General features: G+C 33.3%; 1 protein-coding gene across 1 annotated transcript in view; it reads right to left on the bottom strand.

The window, feature by feature from the left end:
- Positions 1–14,488: 14,488 nt before the first annotated feature.
- Positions 14,489–19,000, bottom strand: part of ZNF804A (zinc finger protein 804A) — a 49,305-nt gene continuing 44,793 nt past the window's right edge. Inside the window, exon 4 of the mRNA XM_039839930.1 lies at positions 14,489–18,186. Within this exon, the coding sequence (XP_039695864.1) occupies positions 14,955–18,186 (3,232 nt within the window). The 3' untranslated portion in view covers positions 14,489–14,954. The remainder of the gene's footprint in view (positions 18,187–19,000) is intronic.

The following is a 19,000-nucleotide window of genomic DNA, read 5'->3' as shown; positions in this document are numbered from 1 at the left end:
CTTTCTTTCGCTATATTTTGTGCTATTTCCCCTTTCATCTGTCTGTCTCTGTTCTTAATTGTCTTTGTTGGAATTTTAAAAATGAGGGCTCCCCAATGAATTTTAAAAGTGATGGTTATAGAAGAGGACCTGTACACACCTTGTTCTGCTTCATGTCTGCTGGCCTCTCTATAGTAGTGGATAGCAGGGTCTTATTTGCCTACGTGGATTAATGCCTTTGTTGCAGCCTCAACATTTCTTGACACACTGCAATTATTATGCCCATTATCAATACACACATAAATACAATTAAAGAAAAAAAGATACATTTCAATAGATACATTTATTTTTTGTAAGTTTTTCTCTTGTGAATAAACAATGTATCCTAAGACAAAGAAGTTTAGGTTAGTTCTTTATTTTAACTGTACTTTATTCATGGAAAGAGAGCAAAGACTATTACAGAAAGTGACTAAAATAAATAAAAATAATGTAAACAAACAATAAATCATGTAAACAATTTTGCATGAAATTCTTTTAATCAAGAGCTATGAAGGGTCTGAGATTTAACCTGCTGCCAGAGTTTTAAAGATTCTGGTGGAAGACATGAGACTCTTGGGTTAGAGATGAAGAACAATAGTTATTCACAGCAGTAACAATAGTCTGAGTATCAGCATTTTGATGCAGGTTCATTGAGCCCCAATTCCAATAGGTTAATGTGAAAAAGAACCAGATGACATCTGCACATAGTTGGTTGGAGTGATAAAGTAGAATCTTGAGCTTAGAGGACCTGATTTTTTTAAAAAAATAATAATAATGGATAGCAAGCATGTTTACTACTCTTTCCTCCAGAGAGAAAAGCTATCATTCTTTTCAAAGGTTATTCACTCTTCAAACATTGTTGAAAAATAATTCGGAACCAAAATCAAAACATGCAGAAATGTGAGAGACACATGGAGAATTGTCTTTCAACACTTTATACCTTATAAACATGTTTTCTTAGGATCTCCTTGCAAGGTAGAGTAATTTTTGAAACTTTTAGAGATGGAGAGAAGAAAAGTCAAGTAAATCCCACTTAAAAACAAAAGAGTGTTTTATGATTCTAATGAGGTAAGCTATAAAAAAAAAAAAAATAGAAAATAAAACCAGCGCAGCCGACACTGGAATTTCTATTACTCTTTCTGAGTGCCACACTCCTGGCTTCTTTATAATTTTATTTCTAAGGGTCTGAACTAGTAACTCCCTTTAGAGAACTTCCCTTGGGATACTGATGCCACTTTACCTACACTTGCAGAGCTGAAAGAGGCTGAGAGTTTGTTTCCTGATGGCCTCTCTTAGTCAATGATTGATTGGTGCTTGAATTGAAAGCTCACTATATTTCTAATCAAGACAAACACTGAAGTGGAGTTTGCACTTCCAAGTTTTCCTTGAGGGATCAGGCTATATTTACCCTCTGTGGAACTCTCTGGAAATAACATACTTCTTGACTTCTGTCCCTTTTCTGTTTTTTTTTTTTGGTTTTTGTTTCCCCCCTGTTATCTTCTTAGTTTCTCCTGAGAGCACTCTTTAAATAAACCATTTTCACAAAAATTCTTCTCAGATTTTGTTTCTTGTTAACCCTGAGAAAACAGGCAGGAAATATTAAAGAAAATGATAGCTAAACTGTCGAGTTCTTACTATATGCCAGCACTATGTAAGTACTTGATTTTCTCCTCATAACAACAGTATGAGGTAAATATTATCATTCCTTTTCCCCTTAGGAGAGAGAGGCTGAGAGAGGTTAACTTGTCCAAGTCCTATAGACAGTGAAGCGTCAGAGCCCTGTTTGGAGCTATCTCCATCCAAAGACTATGCTTCTAAATACTATACTATAAATTCTAAGAAAGATAAGATCAAGATTTCTCACTTGCGCTCGCTCTCGCTCTCTCTCTCTCTCTCTCTCTCCCCCCATTTCTTCTTTCCTTCCACCTTCCCTCCATCCCTTCCTCCCAACCTCCCTCTGTAGAGTTTAGGAAATCTAGTTCAACTTTTAGTCTTTTGAACTAAAAAAGCAGCTCTGAATAACATTTTCATGAGACTTTTGATTAAAAAGTTAATAGTTGAAGAATACAGCCAATGAAGATATTTTAGCAGGGATTATCTATATCTATATCTATATCTATCTATCTATCTATCTATCTATCTATCTATCTATCTATCTATCTATCTATACACATGTGGATAATACTTCCCAGATGCTACTGATGCTATTCTATTTTTGGAGACACATTATCTAAGAGTAACTTTGTAATCAGTGTTCCTCAAAATGTTAGGGTGAATAGAAATATAAGAATTGTTCAGTCTATAGGGGTAGGAATTATTGAGTCAAGCTTAAAGAAAACCCAGATCCATATGTTTCAAGCCCAGAGGTTTCATTCAACAAGTTTGCAATACAGCGCAGGGAACTGCAACTGCACTACAGAATTGAATTATGGAAAGTCAATTAATACTTAAAATATAGATATTGATTCATCATAACATAGTAGTATGGTACGAAATACTTATAAACTCATTATAACATTCTAATATTGTTTTCTTTTTTTGTTCTATATTCTCATTGCCCTTTTCTTTCTTTTTTCCTATTTCTAATGTAGATATATTTCAGTTGGGGGTGCAATAACTGATCCTTAGAAAATGTAGAATATCGAACCTATATTTGAAAGTCTCTAATGAAGTTCCCAGCTTTTCTGCAAATGCTGCAATAGATGTATCTTTTGTGAGTAGAGGCCAGAGACGAGCCACCCTAAAGGATCCAAGAACAGACTTTGCAAGGCAAAGCTTACATTTCCAAAGGCACCTGAATATTTTGCTAAATTCTAACTCACCAGACTGACACAAAGGCAAATTTCTTGATGTAATATCTTTGTATCATCAGCAAGTAACTGAAACTAATAAGCAGCTAACTTTACTAAGCCTGAATGAATGATTCTTATATCTTCCCTCCTACTCTCAGCATGAGCTTGGCTTTATTTTCTCACAGTTCCTGTGTAGATGAGAGAAGAAATAGAAACTCTCCAGTCTAATCCTGATGCTACCGTTCCACAGAAAGTTAGAAAGTTCAAAATGTTGGGTTCAACGCCATATCTAACCCAATTTATTTAAAATTAATATTATTTTGAATAAACAAAACAATTACAAAGGATTTTATAAATTATAAACATGTCTTAACTTATAGTTCACTAATTTAAAAAAAGCATAAAACAGCAACAAGGGCACAAGGGAACAAGGAAATTCTCTATTTTCTAACAAATATATGAAATTATCCCACAGAAATTAGTCTTATTATTTTGATTGGTCAATAAAATAGTAAAAGGGAAAATAAAGTTATATTATTAAACATATTACATTATATTAGGCATTAAGTTATATAATTTAAGGTTGAAAATGAAAAAAAAATTATGAAATTGATAAATTGTGAATGACTTTAATACGTATCTCAGTGGAAGCATGTTAAATGATAAGGGACATGAAATGTTTAAGTCTTATAGTAATGTATTATGTAAAATATGTTCAATAATTGATATTTACATATATTATAAATTGTAAAAGAATAGATACCCCATAAAAGTTAAAATATTAGACATTTAAAAACTCATATTTCTAGTATTGTTCAACTAATAATATCTTTTAGACTTATAAGTACTCACTATCATCTTTCATATAGTATAGTAAGTTAGTCTTATCCAGGTTATCTTATATAATGGTGTTTCCTCACATTCTTCATATTCAAGTGTACCATATATGATGAAACGAAAAGATTCAAAAGTCATGTTTGTAATACTAGGAAAATTCCCCATCACTTTAACTGGATAATGTCATTAAAATTAAATTACGTTATAGAATTTGAGCTTAGTGAATATTCCAAACCTACATTTGAATCTCTAAATTAAGTATGTAAGGAATATAAGTTGCACATAATTAATTGACTAATACTTGGTTTTATATCTAGTCAAAATTTCATTTATTTACAGTAGCTTTGGACATCATTATAAAATTTAAAACTATTCTTTTATTCTCTTAACAAGCATAGTTTCATCTTTTCTTTTGTCCCCTCATAGATATTCTAAAAACTTTTGTTATACTTTCTTGCTCACAATTGTCTCTTTAACTCAGTGAAATATGGTTTCTAGATCCACTATTGTATTGAAATCACTGTATCAAAAAGAACAAACAAAAATGACATGTCATTGAATGAAAAATTAATAGTTCTTACTTGCCACCTAATGCTATTGACAACTCTTAACATATTGTTTTACTTAAAACTACCTCATAATAACAAATGTTGGAGAGGATATAGAGAAAAAGGAACCCTCATACACTGCTGGTGGGACTGCAAATTGGTACAGCCGCTATGGAAAACAGTATGGAGGTTCCTCAGAAAACTAAGAATTGATCTACCCTGTGATCCAGCAATACCTCTACTGGGTATTTACCTTAAAGACTTGAAAACCCATATCTGAAGAGATATTTGCACACCGATGTTCATAGCAGCATTGTTCACAGTGGCCAAGACATGGAAGCAACCGAAGTGTCCTACAATAGATGATTGGCTAAAGACGCTGTGGTACATATATACAATGGAATATTACTCAGCCATGAGAAGAGATGAAATATTGCCACTTGCGACAACATGGATGGACCTCGAGATAATCATACTAAGCAAAATAAGCCAGACAGAAAAAGTTGAAAATCACATGATATCACTTATATGTGGGATATAAACCTAAAAGCAACAAATGAGCAGGACAAGCAAAAAAGAGATTTATGGACATGGACTATAGACTGGTGGTACCAGAGGACTATAAACTAGTGGTTACTAGTGGGGTGGGGGAGGAGGGGGGAGGTAGACAGGGTAAAGGCAGTCAAATATAAAGGGGTAGGGGGAGGGTGAAGTGGGTAAAGAGGATCAAATATATGGTAGCTGGACTTTGGGTGGTAAATACACAATAGAATATACAGATGTCAAATTATAATGTACACCTGAATATTATATAATTGTATTAATCAACGGTACCCCAATAAACTTAATAAAAATAAAAATAAATAAAAAATAAATAAAATTACCTCTTGCCATTATTTCCATACTATAATTTTCTAGTTTATACTCTAGGTCTGTGGAACCTTTTGTGTCTTCCACTGTTTCTTTCTCTTCTTCTCAAGCTTAAATATTGATTGTTATTTTCAGAATCCACTATTCTCTTTTTACATTCTCCTTGGGGCTAATTTCAAACCTTCTAAGATTTTAATTAAAATTAGAATGTTGATTTCAAAATACATTTCTTTATTACATATCTCTTTTGAGCTTTATATCTGTTCAATAGTTTCTTTTTCAAATGATCTGCATTTCTATCTCAGAATGATTAAATTCTTTATTTCTTATAAAACTGAATCTAAAAACATGATGTGAAGCTATTAGGCTATCCTGTAGGATGCCATTATATTTACCTTCACTTCTGTTAATAATTTGCATGCCAAGATTCAGTTTTTTTCTCAAATCACTTTGTGCATGTTGTATTTATTACTATAATATGCAATTTAATTCAATGTTAAGTAAAATGATGAAATATGAGTGCAAAGAGATAGAGTTTATTTCTATAACAATAAAGTTTAATGCTTTAGAAATTCTAAATTAAGGTGGGTTACTACATAAATTATGTCAACTACAGCATAAGTATGGTAATATAGTCAGACTAGAGAAAATGAACAATGAAAAATTTTTGATTTGTTCAGAGTACATTTTAAGTAAATCTGGAAGTCAAAATTATTTATTTTGAATGTGGATCACAGAAGAAAAGATGACCAATATTTTCAATAAGAAAACAATTATTTAAAGAAAAGGCATTGGACCTATAATACTATATTGGTAAATTTAATATGCAATAAGGTGATGTGAGTTAATATATGACGCTTACACTGTTTCAGTGTGTGTGTGACTTAATGTGTGCTTTCTCACTTTAATCAAACAACTGACAACAAACCAGGTTGGATTGTTTCAGATAAGAGAATGGCTGCTACATATTCATGTATTTGCTGGACAGCTCTACTTTGACATATTCTAGGTGCCTTAAATTCAATGTACCCCAAAATTGAACATTTTATCTTTCATTCCCCTAAAAGTGCTCCAACTTTTGCAAACTTTTACTCTTGTCTTTTGTCTTTTCATTATTTGTGAATGACCAAATCGACTTAATTGCTCAGTCCTGAAACTTAAAATTCACTTTTAAGTCCTCTCTCACCCTCTTCCAAAACTTTCTGTGTAAGTCAACTCCGAAATACTCTAGATTATCTAACTTCCAGATTATGTAATCAACATTATACCTATTTGCTTGATGCATCTTGAAACTTCTTTTATTTTTCTGGCATCTTCAACTCTCCCAAACAAATTCACATTCTTCCTTGTGTAATCCTAGTAATATATCTAATCTACAATTCTGATAAAGGTCATTCATTTCACTGTTTAAAAACTGTTAATGACTATCATCCTAACTGTAAGGTCCTAATAATTCAGTCTTTTGCCTTGCTTATCTCTCAGTCTCATCTATGAAAATTCCTCCTTCCATCTTTTTGTTTCTTTAATGTGTCATATCCTCTCATGATACGTTGTTTATCACATTTATTATATTATGCAGCTCGTCTTATTAAAATTGACCATTTACAATCTATTTCTTCCTTTCATCTCTAAACTTGTTTTCGATAGGCTTTATTTCTATTTCTATCTCTCCAGAGCTTAGCAGAGCCCTGTAATATAGTAGAGTATCTATGATTATATAAAATGATTATAAGAGATAAGTTTGCCTAAACAGGATATTACATGAAAGGAGTGTCTAAAAGATGAGAATAATGTAGTCATAGACCGAAAGTGTATTATTAGGCATAAATAGTTTATTTCTTCCTCTCATCATGCATCAAAACTAAGGACAAACAACTTTGGCTAAGCATTTATTTGACAATTTACTAAAATAGTTATGACATTTTCTATGGAAGAACTAAGGAAACCTAAGATTTATTGATAACATGGAAAAAGAAGACATCTTAGACTTTTCCAAGCACTTAAGAAATTTTTTGCCATCTTAGACTATCTGTACCTGAGAATATATTCTATTTCACCTTTTGACTATGACTGTGAAGTGACAGAGAGCAGCCTCCTTGGGAACAGCCAGGAATTCCAGACAGTAGCCATGAGGTAGTCCTTGGGACATATTTGTGTGTGTGTGTGTGTGTGTGTGTGTGTGTGTCTGTCTGTCTGTCTGTCTGTCTTTGTGTTCTACAAAGTGTGTCTGGAGATACCAAACACACTCTGTAGACTTGAAATACCAATATTTGAAGCTCTGACCTCTTGTGGAGTTAAGAATGATGACCAGCAGAGAACAGTCTGTCAGTGCCCTCCATGGGTGCTAATCCTAATCGAATAATTTGGTTTGAGAAAATTTGTTATTTGCTTAAGCAAGAATGGCAGTTAGTACCTATCAAAATAGGATGAAGATCTGAAGGGACTCTGAGAGAAAAGCAGCACACTGAAAGGCAAGTGAGCCTGGTAAGGGACAAACACATTACCTCCTTATGAATAGCTGAGTTTGCTACCAGGAAAAGTTGTATTCGGTGCCTAATTTTAGCATTTACACTCTCACTCTGTAATGCCTCTATCATCTCAAATGTCTCAACATGGTTCTTCTTGGAAAGTATTATGGGACAGTGTGCCATAGGAGCAGTGTGGCCTTTTCCACTCAACCTCTTGACCGTGACCGTAAAGAAATAGAGAGATACATTGTCAAAGAAACAATGTCCAAGAGTTGTAGGACGTTACTGGCATGCGATACAATGAGCGCTGGTTCTGGGAGGAAAAGGGGAAAGCATTCAGTCCTGTAAAACAGCTTCTAAGCTTCCAAGTAATATCTCAAGAAAATTTTTAAATCTACTTTCCTTCACTAAGCTCTGGGCTTATAGTTTATAGGTAGATTTAATTTAAATTTGTGTACAGAAATATTATAATATATTATTTTTTGTGTTGAGAGAATTTTATTTTTATAGTCCATCTATATTCAGTTTTACAGTCTATTTGTAGTTCACTCTATATTCATAGCCATTTTTTAAAAATATCTTTACTGTTAATGAACTCTCATTTCAGTCAAAATACATAAACCAGTTTTTAACATAGATGGGGACTCTAACTACCTGACAGTCTACCCGTAATTGGCTTAATAGCAACCTCCAACTGTAGCTACATTTATCTGTATACAAATGCATTTCTGTAGAGACCTTTCAATGCTGAAATGTTTAGGCAAAGATTATCTACTTGAGAGATTAATGTTATATCATGTGAAATTTAGAGAAACATCGTGATTCTCAATTTTACAAATAAATCTTTGTTAAGCAATTAGAAAAATTGTGTTTAAAAGTGTTATATATTAACATAGCAGAGGGGTAAGCACATTGGCAATTCTCAGGTATATCAAATGTAATTAAATTTGTCAATGTCTAAAATGTATTTAAAATACTATATCATGTTTTATACTACTTAAGTATGGATTCACAAAGGTCATGGACAGGATAATTGCATTTCAGGACAGAAAATAGATTTTTCATATCAGTAGAACATATTAATATTTCTATTTTTTTGTTTCGGTACAACTGTTCTGGAGATGAAAGCCATTTAATAAAACCTATAATAGTTTTAGGCTTATCATTTTAATGTGAAGATTAATGCCCTACTAACTTATATAAGTTAAAGTAATAGCCACCTGTAAAATCATTTAGATTAAAAAATAAGTTGTAAAAGATAAAGAGATTAGTTGAAACAAAGCATTAATTTGAAACAATTGTTTTCAAAAGTGGGGGGAAATTTAATATGGGCTACAAGATTGAGGCAGCTGAAGTGTTGGAATTTTAAAACTCACTCTACTTGACTTTAAAATCTTGTAACTTGGTCAGGTTCAAACCAGAAATATGATGAAAATTGTTAAAAGGAGGTAAAGTGTAATGTAAATTAATAAGCATTTAGGATTGACATAATTAACTCAAGTACAGAGTTTAGTTCCAATAAGTACAACTAGGAAGATCAAGATACAGTGTTCAGGTAGCAAGTTTAGGCAACAATAAGAGATTGGATCAAATGGGGCAACGCAAAAGGGGCAAACACCAGGCATCAGGTAAATTCTGAAGAACACAATGTAGTACTGCTGGAAGCTTGGAAGGAACCTAAAATCTAGTTTTGTTCTAAAGGGGATGGTGTGCTAAGTGCATTAACCAAGTACCTTATCCATTGAGAGAGTTTTCCAGTTAGAAGCTCAGTTGTTGACTTAAACCAGAGAAACTGGGCTGTTTCATATGTGAGCATTAAATCTTTCCACTAATTCACTAAATCCTAGTTCTTGAAGCATATGATGAAAATTCAGTTCTAAGTATAGTCGCTGGTGATCAAATATTGACGAGAATAGGAGAACCTATTTAGAGAAAGCCTGTCATCAAAAGTTCTTTACTTAATATGTGATCACTCTGAAATAACATATGCTTCTTGCTTATAGCAACAATAAACATATTGAAGAATAAAGTAAAATTAATATTCAATGAAGAAATTAAAAGTCTTAGGGATAATCAATACAAACATGATATGGAAGGTAACAATATTAAACAAAAAAGGAGGATTAATTCAATTGAAATGTAATGACATTTAAAAATATATATATATATAAAACATATAATACTCTAAATAAAGATGATAAATACATAGAAAATATACACCATAAAATGTTAGGAGGTAATTTATCAAAAATTTAAAATGTAGTAGTTAAAGCTAGAATCTTAAATAAAGAAAATATTAGTAAAAAATATAAATACCTCTATACAAAATATTACCACAAAAAATAAAATCAATAAAAATAATTAGATTATTTAACACTAAGAATTTAGGAAATTAAAAGTGAAGAAAAGCTTGAGTTTTCTGCCAGGAACTTCCAGGCTCAAGTAGATTCCATGGAAAGCTCACATTTCTAAAGGCTGAAGCTCAAGGCAGGTACTAGTCTACAAAATGACTCTATGAATAAATAAAAGGCTCTTGCTCTAGGCATTTGGTTTTGTAAACAATGGTGTCTTTGTGTGAAGGAAAAGTAAGCTCTTTCTCAGTACCAATACAGCCCATGCCAGGTAGGGGAGAGACACAATCTACAGGGCTGGCAGGTAGTGGGTTAGATTTCAGTCATACTCAACACCTCGACACAGATTGAATAGTCTTTTACTGCCTCTAAAGCAAGACTTTGAGCCTCAACTGATGATATAAGTAAACTTTAAGCTTTTATCTAATTTCATGTGTGAGAGAAAGTAAACAGCTTATTGGAAAGTATGCCTGGTGGCAACTTTCACTCCCAGGGACAGTGGCTTAGCTAGGCAAAACAGCAGAGGGGAAAAGTAAGTAAAAACAATAATAAGAAATGAAGAACACAGTACAATGAAGGGAAAGAAGCGTTGGTGAATATAAGTTCAATCTATTTTGATAGACTAATAATGAAATAGCAAACTTTGGGTAGCTAAATATAAGATGATGTATGTCTAGCTTCTTTATTATATTTAAATGTCTGAGTAGTAGATGTGTTCTATTTATTTCTTTATCTAGGTTAGTCTCTGACACATGATATGCTAATGTCTGGTGTCAAGTACTAATAGAAAGATATGTTGATAGATATTAGATAGATGAGACAGAGAGGGAGAGAAAGGAGAGAGACAGAGAGAGACACAGAGAAACAGAGACAGAGAGAGGAGAGACAGAGGTAGTAGTTAGAGATAGATACAGAGAAGCTTGTGGCTAACTGCCGGGGGCAGGGGAAAGTGTTCAAGTTACACTTTAATTATTGATGATGGACTTCTACTTTAAATGATTCATAATTTGATTAAAAAATATAAGTTCTTCATGAAAGCCTAATTATTTTGGCTAATTAGATTTTTATTTAGACTGATGTAGGACCAGTTTGGAATAAAAATGGACAACAGTTCTGAAACTATAATACAATCTGCATAGATTTAATTAATTACATTTTTTCCAATTCATTTTATTTCCAGACTTTTATTCAGTATTTACTATATGTCATATACTACATTGACTCAAGGAGCTCTTAATCTAGTGAATTTGACATGACAATATATTCAGCACAGAGAGTACTTTATAACAAAATGCATACATAGGATGCTGTGTAAGGATAAAAGATGGGAAGCTAACTTATCTGGAGAGAGGGAGAACCTGAGAAAGAATCCTTAAAAGAGAATGGCACTAAAGTTGAAATATGATTCATTAATAGTTATCCAAGTGAAGAAAACTATGAGGACGGCATTGCAGGATAATAGAACATGATCACGCAAACTCGAAGATGGCTGTTACTAAGTAGATTAGAATGCTTGCCTCAGAGGACCCCTAGGTTGGATAGTTCTGAGTAGGGAGGCTGACACTTAATTCACCATAGATTTTTCGTGACATGCTAAAGACTTTGATGTTTATCTTGAGAATAATTGAGAACCTATAATAGGTTTTAAAGTAGAGGGTTGTCATAATACAGTTACATTTTTAAATTGTATCCTTGACAGCAGTGGAGAAGATGAATTGTAGGAATGGAAAATTGGGGAAAGAGACATTAATTTGTAACAGCAAGTCAGAAATTAAGTTTATAGACTACTAGGGCAAGAACTATATAGAGTGTATGGACAGAAAAAAATTTGAGAAAAAAAATTAAGGAAATAGAGCCCAAATGATCCATTGATCGATTTGATGTGGATATAATACCTGTTTTCTGAATTGAATAACACAGATTTTTTTGTTTTTGTTTTTAAATAATGGCATTTATCGTGCTTAGAAGCACAGGCCAAAGAACGGGTTTCAGTGGTACCTGAAGTTGAGTTTTGAGTTCAAAATTCTTTGCAGATTTTCAGGTTGAGATGCTCTATGGACAGTTTTATACAGGTCTTCAACTGAGAGAGAGAGAGAGAGAGATGCAAACAGACAGACAGACAGACATAGAAGTTTTGGATGAGTTGCCTTAGTGTCATCCTTTGTTGCTTGGCCACAGTTACTTATTATTGTCCATATTCAGGTTTTATTCTATATTCCAATTCATTCATCTTTATAATAAAAAATGTTACAGAAATGCTATTTCTGTAAATAGCAGACTAGAGATCTAGATATGGTGGGTAAGAGATAGTGTTAGGATTATTTAAATTTCCCATTAATTACAATGTACAATAATTTACACATGGATAGGAATGATATTTTAGCCCCTGGACTTGTGGACAAGCCATCAGCCAGTGCCCAAACTTACTTTTAGAGTATGACTATTACATTGGCCTGACTCCTGCTGCCATTAATATAAGCTTGACTGGTGGTCTTTTGACAGCCCTATTGATGAGTGCATGCTGACTTACCTGTCTGATTGCTCTGCTTTTTTATCTTCAGCCCATTAGCTGATTCCCTTGGTTCTTATTAGAATAGATGAACAAGTGTCTCATTATACATTCATTTTGAATCCACGACATATAATAAATGCCCAAAATATGTTATCAATATTTCATCAAAGACATCAAACATCTGGATGAATTGTTTATAATCAAAATGGTTTTGGCATACTTAAATAACATCTTTTTCTTGTCCAGCCACTTGTATCCATGAAAAATAATCAATTTATCTATCAATTTGAGTTTTAATTAGCTTTAACTGAGAAAATTTCTCCTCAGACTTTTTAGTTTTTATTATATATCTACCATCAAGTATACTCTGTTGCAACTAAAAAGTTAAGTATACCTAACCATATCATTTAACCAAAAGATATATGAGAGTAACAGAATTAAAAAAAAAAAAAGAATGCTAACATGGAGAAAGAAGAGGAAGAGACACCTACACACAAATAATATCTACAATGGAATTAAGAAGAAAAAGAGCAAGGGAAAAAGAAATTAAACAATGAGAACAAGAGATAAGAGGTGAACAGTGAGATAATAGAAGATACAAAAGAAAGATGATAATGTGTTTTAAAGTCAAACACTTGGTTTGATTGTAAAAAGCAGAAACAACAATCCTTCTCTGAAAGATTAAAAGCAAACTGGGTCAGCATTCCCCAGTAGATACTCCCATTTATTTTATTTTCAAAGATAGTTTCAAACATTTTGCTTGGGGGAAAAAATCTGTTTCAATTTTAGGTCCCATTTTTGGAACATGTTATCTTAGAGCATTTGAAATAGAATTGCTTCTCTTATTATTTTTATCTTCTATTCGTCAATCACAAAACAGTAGATTTAGTCTTTCACAATCATTTTTAGGAAAACACTCAAATCAATGATTATTATGGCACAAAATAAAGTAAATGACCTAGATTTTCTCTATTATTTCTCTACTTAAAATATAATTAAATATAGGTTATTTTGATATGGGAACATATGTTTATGTTCGATATTATTTCCAATAGTGGACATAAGAAATAGCATTTCCTTAGTCCAGCATCATTGAAATGCTCTCCTTTAGAAGGACTTAGTTGTCGTCTTGGTGCTGGGATGCATTGCTAGGCTGCTATGAACCTTTTATCATTTGCACATGGTGAGGTGAATCCTTTCTGCTAGGCATGTAGACTTTGTATTACCAAGTGGTCTGGACTGGGGCAGGTAAACATGGAAAAACTCTCCAAGTGTAGTGTTTCCTAGTTTAATATTAAATAACTATATTCTTTCATACACATAGAAGCACTTGAGTGAACAATAATGCAGAGGTCACCAAAAATAAAGCAGAATATGGAAGAGTGTTGTGGAGATTTTCTAATTGTTCCTGGTTGATTTAGAAATGTGATGCAAACATGACTACTAGAAAGATTTGCAGAAGGAAAATCTATTTGTTTATTCTCCTTCCCACTTCCAGATTCTCAATTAAGAACATATCTAGATACAGATAGTGTTTACGTCATTCTTCCCAAGATGTTATATAATGGATAGTAATTTATTAGTTAACCCTATTCCTTAATCCATGCCAACATTCTTATATATGTATATTTTTTGCAACAATAAAAAATGAATATAATACATTTGAGAATTTTACCATACAAAAATGTTATAAGAACTTACATTGATTATTTGCCATTTCTTTTCTACTAGTAGTTTTACAGTTCCTGAAAGAATACTATGTACTTTGCATATTTTTGAGTTATCCACCCCTCCCCACAAATACTAACATTATTTTAACATGAATTTCTATGGTTTATTGTCTGAAGAGCCAATTGTTTAGGAAATATAGTAAACTTTGAGTACACGTCACTTTAGAACAAACAGAAAAATAAATGGTTTTGATATACTTATTCTGAAAGATGGTATCATAGTTTAAGTACTGATAGAACTCCAAAGATATTTTGCAGGGCCTCTGAGGTTCAGAGATGCCAACGGATAGAAAAACAATATAAATCCAAAACCTGCTGTTGCTATAAATTCCCCAAACAATAAAACCAACTAAAAACGGGAGTTTGATTTACTTAAATATTTAACAAAAATTTATTGCAAGAGATATTTTTCACTGAATTTACAGTTTCAAGGAACATGGTACAAAACATAGTGCCATCAGCTTTGTTTAAACATTAAATAGGTGCAAATACACAAAGATTAAAAAAAAACAAAGAGCATACTTTACAACATAAATTATAGTACTAGAAATATATCTTATGTACATTATACATACTTTTAAGACATTTTAATATACAGCATATATTGTATTGATTTTTAAACTATTCAGTGCCTTAATAACATTATATATCAGAAACTAAGAATTTATTTGCATCATTAGACTTACAGTAAATGATTTCATACCAAAGAAGCCATATTTTGGCTAGTTTCTTTCCACCATTTAAATAGGAAATTATTCACTTAGATGAGCATCTACGCATATAGCAATAGTTTTCACATGATGTTTTCTTCCCCTTTTATGGTGATGACTAAAAGAGGGGCTGTAGTGGGATGACAGTAGGATGTGGGGAAAGCAGTGAAGGAAAGAGTGTGTGGGGTAAAGGTGGGAAAGCCAGATGGCTAGGATGAAGAACTGAAGCTTGAATGATTGGCATTTGAGGAGGAGCGACAAAAGTTGGCTGATTCCCAGGACAAAGCCTTGGTCCTACTGGTCCTACTGAGATTTGAGGTAATGATGTTCTGGTGAGAGATGGGACTTGGGACAGAAACTGTTGGTGTGGTTGAAGCACTTTAAAGGTTCCTGCAGCTGCGGCTGCAGCTGCAGCAGCAGCAGCTGCTGCATGCTGCTGCAAAACAGTGTGGTGGATAGTGGTTACAGAGGTAGAACATAAGGGCTGCTGCAAAGGCAAAGGCTGCAGAGGTGCGCTAGGGGGTGGGAGGGCAGCTGGAGGAAAAGTAAATTTGACCTTGTTGGCCAGCACATTCGGCGGGATGATGTGCTGGTAGACCTCACAGGGTAGAGTTTTGAATTTGTCATGGTTTTCTATCGGGATCAATAATGCTTGTTCTGGTAAAGCCAGTGGAGCCAAGATTTGCTCTGTCGTTACAAACGTATGACCACTGACATGTGCTTCTTTGAATGGTAATGGTGGTTGTGAGTTAAGAATTCCTGAATTGCAACGTAGCCACTCAGTCGATGCCTCATTCACCTTTCCTTGTGGAAGGGCTTCAGCTAGCTCATAATGGCAAAGATATGATTTAGGTTGTTGTGACTGTCTGAAGTTCCTTTCAATATTACGCACCTTGAAAGGAATTTGCTTTTCATTAATATTTATATTCTTGCTTCTTTCTTTGTGTTCGAGCAAGGTATTGTCAATTTCTTCCTTTGCTGGGGCACTAGCTACATAGACAGATGTGGTGGGTGCATTGGAAATCTCTGGCAAGTCACAAGCAGTGGCCTCCACTAATAAATGCTCAGTTTCATCATTGGTTCCAGGAGGAAGGGGACTGTTAGGGTGTAAAGTCAGTTTGTTTTCTACTTGGTCTGTTTGTTCTGAGTTCCTTTCAACATTTGCTGTTTCTTGTGGTTTTATTTCCTCTTTTTTATCTTCATTTATTAACTCATCCTGGTGACATACGGAAGAATTGCCTTTCATGGGAGGATCTGCGTTCTCTTTGAGTTCTGAAGCTTCAAATCTGGTGCGGAATCTGCTTCTTTTCCTCCTCCGTTTCCTTTTAGGCTTAAAGGAAGCAGAAGCACATGGTGGCCCCCAAAATTCTTCTGGTAAATACTTCTGTTGACTTAAACTTTCATCTGAAGAATAAGAATATGAATGTTGTCTACGTTTTCGATGAAATCGTTCTGATTCGTTAATGAGAGAATTATAATCTCTTTTAACAGCTTGATTCTGACTCATGCATTTCATGTCATTTTGAAGAACTAGGCATCTGTGATCCTGACAGCTGGATAGTTTGGCTTTATAACTACAGTAAGTTCTGGAGTATGTTAAATTCTGTTTCCCAGAATGCATCATTGTTGGATTGGATTGTCCATTTAAAACAATTGAGTTCTTCATAAAGTGATTTTTAAAACTGATATCATCATTATTACTGTATTCAGTGCTCCAGATTTTACACATTTCTTCATTTTCACTTAAGTATATAGATGCTGACTTGGGTTTTTTATCAGGTAATTGATGTGAGTCTAATAATTGCTCTACAGCTAAATGATGCTTTTCTGAAATTGTTTCTAATAGATTTTTTCTAGTTGTATCACTGTAACTATTTTCCGTTTCCATTTTGAAGTGAGTTTTTGATTCTTTGTTTTTTTCTCCATAATGATGTCGACATAACTTTCTTCTTTTTCTCTTTCTTCTACTTTTACAGAACCAGTGTTCATGACTATCTTTCAACCTTGTTTTTTTGTATTTCTCATCTAGACTGTCCTGTTTTATTTGATTTTTAATAAAATTATACTTTTTTGGTTTTCTGATCCTACAGGAAATATTTTTATACTTCTGACCCATATTCTCATTTTTTCCAGAATCATAATTATTGGAGAAAGTATCTTCAGCCAAAAGAGGCATGACTTGGGTGAATTCGTTTCTCCTACTTCCAATTTCATAATCTGTAAGTGCTGCAATAGATGTGTCTTTGCAATCCAAAACAGGTCCCTTGCAAATATCTTCTTCCTTCTGCTGAGAATAAAGATCATTTAAGGGCATCTTATTTTTATCTAGATTGTTGTTTAATTTAGTAGACTTGAAGTCAAAACAGAGAGGATTACAGCTATAAGAAATTGATGGTTGAGTAGTTGTGTAAATCAGCATTTCTGATGGCCACTGAAGAACTGTGGATCCATCTTTGTTAAATACAGGTACAAATGGCTCACATGGTCTTTTATATAAATCTGCTTTTTTATGTAAGGTTATAGTATCCTCTTCAGAATTTGAAGAGGTCAGCATCTCATGGTTTTTATTTTCACCTCCAACTGTGGATGAATCATCGTCCTTAACATTTTCCTCTGTAGTTTGCAAAGATATGCAATGATTAGCAACATCGAGAACTGTGCATTTATCTCCTAACATCGCAGAACCATTACCACTCATAGGTATGTCTTCATTAATAACAACATCTTCCAGTGGTATTTGATCTGCTAATGGGACTGCATTTTGACAATTACCTGCATCAGAAGATAAAGGAAGTTGAAACTGGCAAAATGAAGGTAATAATAATGTATCTTTTTCACTAGAAACTTCTTTCATCTCTTGAGTTTGAGCAGTTTCTTTGTCAATGCACGTTCCCCCTGGTGGATGAAAAGAGATAGCTTTCTCTTCAGAACTCAAAAGCATATCTGTTGGTGAAGATAGTTGGAGATGACAAGCACCAGGGACAAATCTGCTTTTTCTGCTAAATCCTTTTTCCACAGAGGCATCATCATTGTATTCAGAGAAGGCTGCAGCTGAGGATTCCAGCTTCACGGATGCTTTCTTTGGAAATGCAAAAGAAAAGCCGATTTTGTGTCTGTGAATTCCCTGGGCTTGATCTCCAAGTTGATTATTTTTTGTATAATTATTTGCACTTTCTGGGCCTGCAGCAACAGTGGTAACATCTTTAGCACTCTCTTCACGATGAATCAAAGTATATTTGAAATCTTCTTGGTTATTAACTGAATCCACAACAGCTCTTTGGGAAATTTCATTACAGTTTTCTCTCACAGTAACAGTTGTTGACTTGAACATGGGGCCGCTTCCAGGAGCACTACAAAAAATAGCAAAAGTACATGTTAGGGCACTTTTGTGGGAAAATTTTCAAACACATTCATCTTAGAAATGTCATTATAATTTTTTTTTCAATTTTTAAAATTTTTGTAAGAGAATTACTTTCGTATGATGCAACTACATTCTATAGTGCTACAATTTCATTTTGTTATTGGATATTGTTTGAGAGAGTTTGGAGGTTCTGTCATGAAGTTACCTTTATAGCTATTAACAGCAATGTCAAGGATATTTCTATGCTCTCAATCAGTGCTTCTCGACCAAGATTTTTTACCCCCATGGCATCTTCAGTGACATTTTGGAGTACTGTAGAATTCTCTAAAATCATTTTAATTTACAAACACTTAACATCATCGATACTGTATAAAGAATAGAAAGCAAATTAAAGAAAAACCCTCAATCATGACTTCAGAAGGGCTGGGAATTCACCAGCATTCACTGAAAGTCTAACAAAGGCCAGGTGGAATACTGCAATGCAAAAATTACTAAGAGATAATACTAGCTCATTAGAGCTTTGAGTCTTTTGGAATTGCTATTCTTAATATTTAAAAATTACTCTGAAGTTATAAATGATATACAGTAAATAAAAGATAAATTTAAGATAAAAGACTACTTAAGATGCGATTTCTATTTATGTAGAATTTTGGTATACCAAAATTAGTGAGTTCCAGTTAAAAGAAATATATGTCTAACACATAAATAAGAAACTACCTAAATATCTCTAACCAAACAGAATCATACCATGAAGAAATTTCCATGTATTTAAAAAGTTTCTTAGAAGTTATAATTGGCCAAAT

This window comes from Pteropus medius, unplaced genomic scaffold (assembly GCF_902729225.1).
Source record: "Pteropus medius unplaced genomic scaffold, Ma_sr-lr_union100, whole genome shotgun sequence".
Taxonomy (NCBI): Eukaryota; Metazoa; Chordata; class Mammalia; order Chiroptera; family Pteropodidae; genus Pteropus; species Pteropus medius.
This window is presented reverse-complemented; position numbering and strand designations above follow the sequence as displayed.